General features: G+C 35.0%; 1 protein-coding gene across 21 annotated transcripts in view; it reads left to right on the plus strand.

The window, feature by feature from the left end:
* Positions 1 to 10,669, plus strand: part of Pcm1 (pericentriolar material 1) — a 95,776-nt gene that overhangs the window by 17,443 nt on the left and 67,664 nt on the right. For 8 of the 21 annotated variants that reach the window (XM_026786994.1, XM_026786978.1, XM_026786981.1 and 5 more), the window contains 5 exons: positions 104 to 373; positions 2,368 to 2,538; positions 2,723 to 2,839; positions 8,622 to 8,799; positions 8,956 to 9,045. In XM_026786994.1, coding sequence (XP_026642795.1) covers positions 104 to 373; positions 2,368 to 2,538; positions 2,723 to 2,839; positions 8,622 to 8,799; positions 8,956 to 9,045 — 826 coding nt within the window. The remainder of the gene's footprint in view (positions 1 to 103; positions 374 to 2,367; positions 2,539 to 2,722; positions 2,840 to 8,621; positions 8,800 to 8,955; positions 9,046 to 10,669) is intronic. The other 13 variants (XM_026786988.1, XM_026786991.1, XM_005362552.3 and 10 more) reach the window with 4 other exon arrangements.

A 10,669-nucleotide genomic window follows, 5' to 3' on the forward strand; every position in this document is an offset into this window, starting at 1 on the left:
AAACCTTGCCTCATCATCTAGTGTTGTAACTAAGAATGTTGAAATCTTGTAAAATTGTTGAAAGATTACTATTTGTTTGATTTGGTTTCCTTTTTGTGTATAGAGAAGTATTGGAAGTGATTCTCAAGGTAGAGCAACAGCGGCTAACAACAAACGTCAGCTTAGTGAAAACCGAAAGCCCTTCAACTTTTTACCTATGCAGATTAATACTAACAAGAGCAAGGATGCTACTCCAAGTCTTCCAAAGAGAGAAGTGACTGCATCAGCACAATGCAAAGAGCTGTTTGCTTCTGCTTTAAGTAATGACCTTTTGCAAAACTGTCAAGTCTCTGAAGAAGATGGGCGAGGAGAACCTGCAATGGAGAGCAGCCAGGTAGTAAAATGGGATTATTTGGTTGGTGGTTTTGCAGATCTCAAAGTATAAACCTTAAGATCTTGAAGAAGTATTAGGTTATGCATATAGGAATTTCAGTTAAATAGAATTAGTTTTTCCCCTAGCCTTCTTCAATAATGTACCATATATTTTAAATAGAATAATAGTTTACTCCTTAGATGAATATGTAAAAAGCTTCTCTGATTTTCAAACACTAAATTGCTAATTTTAATAAAGCGGGGTTAGAAACAGTATGATTTTGTTTTGTTTTTTAAAGAACTTTATTCAAATGTGGCTATTGGAGCTGGGCAGTTTGTGGTGCACGCCTTTAATCCCAGCACTCGGGAGGCAGAGGCAAGCAGATCTCTGTGAGTTCAAAGCCAGCCTGGTCTACGAGCTCTAGTTCCAGGACAGTCTCCAAAGCTACAAGAAACCTTGTCTTGAAAAACCAAAAAAATAAAAATTAAAAAAACAAAACAAAACAAAACAAACATGGCTTTTAGAGCTGGAGAGACACTCAGTGGTGAAGGACTCACATTTCTCTTATGAAAGACCCAACTTTGGTTCCCAGCATACACTTTGGACACATTAGATCACAACCCCTGAAAGTCTGACTCCAGGAAGATCAGATATATCTGGTCTTCACAGGCTCCTTTACTCAAATGCACCTGCCTTTGTACACGTACACAAATAAAAATAAAGTAAATCATGAAAAAAAGAATAAAACAATGCTGATATTTTTGGAAACTATTTTCAAAAGTGTTCTTTTAAGTTTCTATGATACTACCAATTATTTATAAAGAAATATAATGATTAAACGGAATATTTAGGGACAGTGAGATGGCTCAGAGGGTAAAAGTGGTTACTGCGTAAACGTTTTGTGATAACCTGATTGTGATTAACCTGGAACCCATGTAGAGATGCAAGGAGAGAACCAGTACCACAGACTCATCTTCTGTGCCTCTGTTGTATGTGTGCAGACATGCAAGCATGCTCCCACCCCCATGTGGAATATGTATATAATTTCTCAACAATTTGTTTCATAAATAAAATTTTGGGTTCTGGAGAGATGGCTTAGTGGAACAACCTGCACTGCTTGGAGCCTGGTATCCTGACTAGGGGTGGTAAGTGAATGAAGAAAACAGAGTCAGGTGGGGTTCTGATTGGGGCCTAGAACCCTGACTGGGGGTAGTAAAGGAATGAAGGAAGGACTGATACATGGGCAGGATAGCAGGTTGAGTGGGGTTCTGCTAATGCTAATCCGGAATCTCAGTCTGAGTGTGTTTATTAGGTACAGCACACTGTTGAGCTTTGTTAACCAGTCTTGATAGGTGGCCTCTATAAGTGAGCGGGCTCAGGCTGTAACTATCTGGGAAAAAGAAGCCACAGTTGCTAGTCCTTGTACACACTAATTAGTTGACCATAAACACTCACACTTTGGGTTCCTGGGGAGAGCTTTACCACTGGCTTTGCCAGTATTTCATGGGTATGAGATCTTGGAGTCCTATGCATGGCTGTGCCTTTCTGATCTGTACATATTGACTCACGACTTCACTAACTTAGGGCTTCCTCTGCTGTCTACATTCTGCAAGTCTAAAGATCCAATACCTTGAACCCACATAAAATAGAACTCCAACTCCATGGGAGTTGTCCTTGGCCTCCACATGCACCATGGCACTCAACTACACAGATACAAAAAAGCAAACAGAATTATCTCTACAACAATAATAATTTTCAGATAATATAAACTAAAATAATTTTGAAATTTTAAATTGATGATTGAAGTTTATTGACCATTGTTTTAATCTTTAAAATCTAAGCTTGATTCAGATTTTCTTGCATACATAAATATGTGTGGTAGACCTAGTTATATCCTTGATTTACCTTTATTTGAAATAAAAACGTATAATACTATTGCTGTGAAGTTAATTATGCTCGGCTTTATATGTTGTATACTGCCATTCTTACTTTTCTATTTAATATTTTCCCTGCAGATTGTAAGCAGACTTGTTCAAATTCGTGACTATATTACAAAAGCTAGTTCTATGAGAGAAGATCTTGTAGAGAAAAATGAAAGATCTGCTAATGTTGAGCGCCTTACTCATCTAATAGAACACCTTAAGGAACAAGAAAAGTCATATATGAAATTTCTCCAGAAAATCCTTGTAAGTTTTTGACTTTTTAAGTGATATATATTGGTTTTTTTAGAATGTACCATGTACAAATATTGATAATATTCTGATGCCACTCCAGAGGAGTTAACATATTTTCAAAAATCGTGCCATCCATTATAACATTTTTATTGCCCTTTTTAATAGTTTTATGATTTATACCACTAAAATATTTCAGGCTAGAGAAAATGAGGAGGAGGATGTTCGGACTATAGACTCAGCTGTGGGATCTGGTTCTGTAGCTGAGAGCACATCGCTAAACATAGATGTGCAGTCTGAAGCTTCAGATACCACGGTAAGCGGCTTTTTGGAAATAAAGTTCTGGAAATGAAGATTTAAGGCTTTCCTCCATTTTTCAAGATGACAGCTTTTGGCATTCTTTAATAAAAAGTATATTCCAGGAAAGAAACCCTCAAATTGTTAATGGTATATTTAGTTGCTAAGCATGGAAGTTTGAAAGCTTTATTGGTAACATTAAAAGTAGTTTTAAAAGTTTGAATTGGAAACCTAGTTAATTCTGACTGTCATTGTACAGAAATGTCTGTAGTTGGTTTTGCTCAGCACAGCTTTCCTAATTTTAAGCAGCATTGACAAAGTTAGAATTCCTTGCAGGTTTGAGAGCCGTTACTATCACTAGAGATACTCAGGATTACTAAGCATGTTAAACTGGAGAAGTTTCCACATTCATTTGCTGGTGAGGACTCATCTCAAATGTGCTAAGATTTTTCTTTTTTATTTGACATCCTGTATAGTACTATAGCAAAGCTAGATGTATAAAAAGTTGAAATAAAGCCTAATAAAGACAGAATAATATTGACATTATTTACTCTTAGAGAAGAAAAAGTATTGTGGTTTCTGATTATAAAGTTAATAAAAACATTTGTTCCCTTGGAAAAATAGTAATTTAAAGAAAAGGTTGTAAGATAGATTAGTTCATAAAATGTAGTAAATTTCAAAACTGCTTTGCTTTTAAACATTTTATTTAACAGATGGTCTGAAGTGCATGTGATAGCCCTGCGCTATGGAACAGCACTGTAATTATGGACTCGTAACTGTTAAACACCTAGTGCTAGTAAGCCTTTGCTTTTGAAAGGATGAGCACCTGTATCTTTGATTTGTAATGTATTTCAAAATACCATTCAGCATTAGGGATTTGAGGGTTTGTTTCCTTTTATTACTTCTCAACAAAATTTACCTGCTTCTTTTCTCCTCCCTATCTTTCCTGTTTAAACTTTTTTAAGATAGCAAATTTGAACTTTTTTCTTTGTATTAAGGAAATAATCAGGGGGCTTGGTCCAAACAGTTTTTGAAAAATGGATTCTGTTGTGGGAAATTGTTTTCTGTTCATAATGATGCGAAAAATTCTCCCTTACATACCAGCAGAAGCAGATGGTTGGGGTCAGCTGGTTAAAGGATTTTAACAGAGAAGTATGAGAAATGGTATAGTTGATTGTAATTTACATTTTCAAATCCAAAGTGTTAACTGTGATGAGAATTTCCTTCATAATTGTGTAAAGTTATGACCTTTTGTAAATTGTTATATACCAGAATAAATGTTGAAATATGCTTTAGCAGTTTTGCACACTTGGAGCTTGTCATGGATGTAATGCTTGCTTGAATTTAATAAGCAACTGTTTGTTTTACAGAAACTTTAAAAGCATAATTAAATTTATTGCCTCTTGGGGGTGGGTTTGGGTTAAATTTTTTAAAAGGTGGAATGAGACATTTTTGCATTTATTTACAAGGCTGGCTTATATGTTAAACAGGAGTTTGTGTTAAGAAATTAATATGCTACACTATTTAATAAAGGAGGCATCTTTTAGTCTGAGAATTCGGCCCTGCATTGAGGACAAACTAGGGAATTCAGCTTCCCAAGAACAGGTTTCAGACATTGACGTTACTACAAGTCCAAAAGGGAAAGGTGGCAGAGCTCCTCAGAATGGCAGGGAACTGAAACCTGATAGGAAATATAGCCGAAAACGTGGATTTCCCTCAAAGGTATACTTCACAATGGTAACTTGGGAAGTCTTTAAATGAGCAGCTCTTATTTCTATTTCTTCCTTATTTGCTTTTTTGTTAACTGCTATTACTCTTAACTCTATAAATTATTAATACCATTAATATCCTGTAATTTGCTTTAGTAAAATGCTATTGCTAAGTGTTTTTATTTCTTTTTTGCATTATAATATACCTCTGCATGGATAAAATATGGTGGCTAACTTTGATTTATAATTATAAAGGATTAGAATCATAATTTCTTTTTGCTATTGAAGTTTTCAGAGTATATAAAACATTCTTAAACCTCTAATGAGGGTTGCTTTTGTTTATAATAGTATTGTTTGTGAATTAGAATTATACATTAAATTTTTGTCTTATTATTATAGTTCACTAGAGAAAAAGAAAATAGTATAAGCTTTTAGATTTTCTGTCTTTAAAGAAAAAAATGCTTTTTTTTGTAGTTTGAGCTGTATTTGTGTACTGTTTAAAACCTTTTCTCTTTCTCCCTCTTGTTTAGTTGATTTACTCATTGATATTTTAGTATTTTGCTAGATTTTTTTCTTTAGTGTTTGATTTAAATATTCTTTCCTTTAGTTTTCCATGATTTGTATAAAGGCATTCAAGATAAGTGATGAAAACTGTGTAGCTCTTCCAATACATTTGTATAAAATAGCATTTGTAAAAGCATGTGTGTCCTTTTAGCAAGAGCAAAAGACCATTTTAATAGTTTAGAGTATACAAGAATAAGTTTGTCCGTTTTATTACTAGCTTGTTATCATTAATTTTTATTTTGTTTTGTAGTTTTATAATATATATATTGGTGCTTGAAATGACAAAATTTAACTGCAAATACTTTGACAGTTTGTGCTATTCTTTAATTATACAAAGGAGTCTTTAATTATACAAAGCTAAAGGTACTCCCTTCTGAACAGAAAAGTTCCTGGTTAGCTTTAGATTTAATAGTATTGAAAGGGAGAAAATGAATGTGAACTACAGCAGGTATCCATTAAAACCTGTCATCTTTCTTTTTACAGTTGATGGGCACTACAGCACATTGGCCAAGTGTCTTTTTCCCCTGTGATGTAACAAAAACCCTCTCTTTTCTTTCTTTCTCTTTCTTTTCTTTTCTTTTTTACATTAATCATAAACTGGTTCGTCTAGTAGCTCAGGCTTCTTATTAATTCTTACATCTTACATTAAGCCATTATCTTTTTCTGTGTTAGCTACGTGGCTTGGTACCTTTTACTGCGAGGCGGTCACATCTTGCGTCCTCTGCGTCTGAAGCCCTTTGCTTCTAAGTATCGTAAGAAAGTATTCTTACAGATAAAAATTACTGTATCTTAAACTTAAATTCTTCCAATTCAACTATCCTTAATCTTGTTTTTGTTTTAATTTTTATTTTGTGTGTGGATGCCTATGGTAGACCACAACATGCATGTGGAGGTCAAAGGACAACCAGTACAATTTTCCTCCTACTGTGGGGTCCTGAAGATTGACTCAGGCCGTCAGGCTTACTGCTTAGTGTGACAGGCCCTCTAATCCACTGAGCCATCCTGCCAACCTTAGTCTTGATTCTTAAGACACAATGTGTCTTACTAATACATATTTCATAAAATGATTTTTATTAAAATCTTAAGTCTATCCATCTGACTTGATTTTTCTCTGCTTACAGAATCTGTCACTCTCCAAATCCCTTCTGTTTCTTCCTTCCTAAGCAGCCTTTTGAAATGTATTATGTTTGAAGAATAGAGGAAAAGGTTTGAGGTCTTACCTTAGATTCGAAGCTGAAAATACCCTAAGAGTTACAGGTTGATAAGAAATAATATTCTAGTTACATCTATCTACAAAGGCTGGTTCTAATTTTTTGGTGTGTTTTATAGGCATAACATTTTGTATTATGTAACTAAGAGGCTCTTCATGTATACCCATGCTTTGTCAGAGGATGTCGTTGGGTATCAGTCCTCGGGTACTTTCTCACCATTGTTTTTGAGCTGGCATCTCTCACTAGCCTATAACTGGGCCAAGTAGGCTAGTGCAGTTGTCCAATGGGTTCCAAGGGATCTGCTTACCTCCACCTTCCAAGAGCTGGGTTTACATGTGGGAACCACCAGGTTTGGCCTTTTTAAAAAATAAAGGTTCTCAGGATCTAGCTCAAGTTCTTATGCTTATAAGGCAGCAATTCAATTTGTCTTCCCCTCCTCCTCTTTTTTTTTTCTCAAGAAAGGGTCTTACTATATGTAACCTTGGCTAGGGTCCTATGTAGACCACACTGGCTTGAACTTACAGAGGTGTACCTGCCTATGCCTCTTAAGTACTGAGATGTGCTACCTAGCTTCTCAACTTTTTTTGTAATTGATTATAAATACCAATCTGAAATGTACGTTATATATATCAATGTTGATAGCAGTCGTTAACTTCCACTAAACTCCAGTTTTTCTCTGAGTACCTAACTGGAGCCTATATGCCTTTTTGTTCGCTTATATTTTTTTCTTTTCTAAGTCATAATGTAAAATGTTGTCATGGTTACCCATTCTTATATACAATAATTCTGGTTCTGCTTGGGAGGAGGTAGATGGAAGAGGCTTTGTGTAGCACTGGTGAAGGATGTCATCCAGAAGGAAACTTCTTGAGCTGTCTGTTTTCCCTGTGGTTTCTCTAGAAATCACGTGTGCCCAGTGAAAGTAGATCAGTGCATTTATTTTTACATAAGAAATCATAAGAAATCACTGACTTGCCTTAGTAATTTTAGTTGGAAATCATTTAAAAAATCTCAACAAAAATTTGTTAATGTGGCAGATTTAAAACCAAATCTCAATATATTAAAGGGAATATTTTATGTCAATGGATCAAATAATAGAACTTTCAGATATTTTGATGGTATATTGATGAATACCATTAAAATATACATTTTTTGTATAATTGGGCTTAAATTTTATTATTTGGGAGCTTTATTTACATTTTTGTCTTTGATTAGTTTTGTTCAGTTGTGCTTTAAATTTTGTATATGCATGTTTTTTGTTTTTTGTTTTTTTTAAACACACAAGGGGCCTTATGCCTCCTAAGCAAGAACTTTACCACTAAGTCATGTCACCAGCCCACTTTGTCATTACTTCTTTTTAAAATTCTTTTTTTTAAAAGATTGATTTATTTTCCATGGTTAAGTGTTTTGCCTATATGTATATATGGGCATCCTGAGCATGTCTGATGCCCACAGAGGTCAAAGTGAGTGTTAGATCCCTTGGAACTGGAGTTAAGATGGTTGTGAGCCTCTGTGTGAGTGCTGGGAACAGAACCTGAGTTCTCTGCAAGAGCTGCAATTGCACGTAACTGCTGAGCCATCTCTCCAGTCCCACTGTTAGTTTCTTCTGCTTAAATTTGTTTTGTTGCATATAGGAAGGACGATAAGTACTTAGTGTGTTGGGGAAGTTGCGAGGTGTTTTAATACTCCAAACTCTACTAAATAGATATAATTTAAGAGTCAAAAACTAATAAAGATATCTGATACAAAATAAAGTTTTCTGCTTTCTTATGTACTTAATGTGTTTCAGTTAGGCCTTTTTACATAAGATAATCAACAAATGTACTTAAAAAATCTTCACCTTGGTTGTAAGTTGGTGTGTTCTTTCTCTCTCAGACACACACATACATGTTCTCATTTGTTTTGGTTATATATGTTAAAAATCATTTCTAGTATGGAATAGAAATTTTTGTTACCTAGTGTTTTGTTTTGTTTTAGAAAAAATGTTTTGGAGCACTAATTCTCTATAATCTGTAACTGGCTCCTCTATACTTTTATCTGTAATATGTGCAGCTCCTTTTGCCTTCATAGACTTTGAACCTTCTGTTTTGTAAGGTCTTTTTTTTTTTTTAATTTCCTCGTCATAGTTTTTTCACTGTGAAATTACTTAATTACTAATGTGGGGCATATCAACTTTCTAAGTTTTTAAAACTATCTAGAGTTGTGTATTCAATCAAAATTATTATCTTTGCTGTACTTTGCCGCTGGCAAATGGAACAGGACCATGAATGTCAACAGTCAGGTATAAGTATTATTGAGTATTATTGGTCTTATTTTTCAGGCCAGAGATCATCAACAGCAGCCTTTAGAAGAGACAGAAAATTTGAAGAAACAACATGATTTATTAAAAAGAATGTTACAACAGCAGGAGCAGCTGCGAGCTCTCCAGGGGCGGCAAGCTGCTCTTCTAGCTTTGCAACATAAAGCAGAGCAAGCTGTAGCTGTGATGGATGATTCTGGTATGCAACTGTTTTAGAATATTATTTTTCTAAGAAAGGCTCGTTAACTATTGCAAAATGAATGCTGTTATTATATAATCAGATCTCGGTTATTAACTAGTGTAGCAACCTGCAAGCAAGGCTTACTCTGTCCTATGCTTTTCTCTGGTTATACAGAAAAAGTTGCAGGAACAACTCCTGGCTATCATACTGTACCGTGCAGACAGACAGCTCGCTCTCCTTTTCATCAGAGAGCACCTTTGAGAGGTAAAAGACAGGCCTGTATGTAGTACTGTTTTTAACATCAGAGTGATAGGGCTCTTGATGCTCTTGCTTCCAGTTGGGGGGTTCCTGTATATTTGTTTCACTGTTTTAAATCTCACTCAGCTAAAATTTCTGTTCTTTATTTGCCTTCCAAGGAAACTTTAAAAAAAAGTCTTACGTGAACCAGCTTTGCAACATAAAGCTGGTGGCATAATACCTGGAATCCAGCATGCGGAAGGCTGAGGCAGGAGGATCAAAAATCCTTAGGGTCTAGGGTGATGTCTCAGTTGGTAAAGTGTGTGTCCCACAAGCATAAGGACCTCAGTTTAGATCCTCAGCAACCACATAGAAGCCAAGTGCAGTGGTATACATCTATGACCCCAGCACTGGAAGGGAGAGACAGAAGGATCCCTGGGGTTCCGTAGTCTAGCCAGTTGATGAGCTTTGGTTTCAGTGAGTAATCTTGTCTCAAAAATAAGATGGAGAGACACTAAGGAAGATACCCATACCCAGTATCATCAACCTTGAGGTGTGTATACAGACCCCTCCCCCAATACATCATAGTGGGACTTTATCTCACAAAATAAGAAAGTGGGAAGGGCTGCAGTTTTGCATGCTTAAGTCTGCCCTGGGTTCAGTCCTTTAGCACCTAGATAATATAAAAACAGATAAAAAGAAGTCTAATAAGGTAGCAGATTAATAGAGCAACTTTAGTGGTCAGTATTAGTTCTGTTATTTCAATTAGATACATGTTTTTACATATGAGCTTTTAAAACTGCTATTATGCTTAGTTTTTGTGAGACTCAGAAAATGTTTTTTTCCCTCTTTGCCTCAGAGCTGTGTATCATTTAAGTGATGACTGAATTGCTTAGTATTAAGCTTTTTAATTTTGTACTTTGTCTTATTTCCTTCAAACTTTCATTAGGATAAAACTAAGATTGTTTCTTATTAAAACTCAATAAGGCTTAGGTTTCTTTTTAGCTTTATTTTTAATTGACAAATAACAATTGTATATATTTTGGAGCACAAAGTGATAGATACAATAATTTCTTATGGAAGAAACCATTGGCTTAGTTGTTTTCTCATCAATTCTCATAGTTTGTTTATCTTTGAGCACTATAATTATGCCATTTTTATTTGCTATTTTGGTAACATAAGTTTCATAAGAGTTACTCACAGGAATGTGAGTGAGGGGTTATTGACAGGATTATGGACACTAACTGGCTGTACTCCTGCACCGTAGTCTCTTTCTTGCCCACTAACTGCCTGCAAACCTCATGGAGCAGTGGGGCTCCCAGAGTTCCCAGTCTTGTTTCTGTAATCTTTTTGAGTACTTGAATTTACACCATTTCATTTGATCATCAGCATTGTAGGCTACTGCTTAAGGCTTTATAGAGAAAATGACAGTTTCTGGCTTGGCTAGGCTCTATACAGAATTTTAGTAGAAATCAATTTAATTCTAGGTTAAAATATGCAAATAATTTTTTTTGCAAAAATATCCTATCATGAATCGCAATAAAAGACTATAACCAGGAGATTGGATTTGAACTTTATATACTTTATCAACAAGAATTTTTCTTAATAAATTTAAAACAGTTTTGCTACTGTGCTTATGTTTTTTTTTTTT

The sequence above is a fragment of the Microtus ochrogaster genome, linkage group LG7_11 (genome assembly GCF_000317375.1).
Source record: "Microtus ochrogaster isolate Prairie Vole_2 linkage group LG7_11, MicOch1.0, whole genome shotgun sequence".
NCBI lineage: Eukaryota > Metazoa > Chordata > Mammalia > Rodentia > Cricetidae > Microtus > Microtus ochrogaster.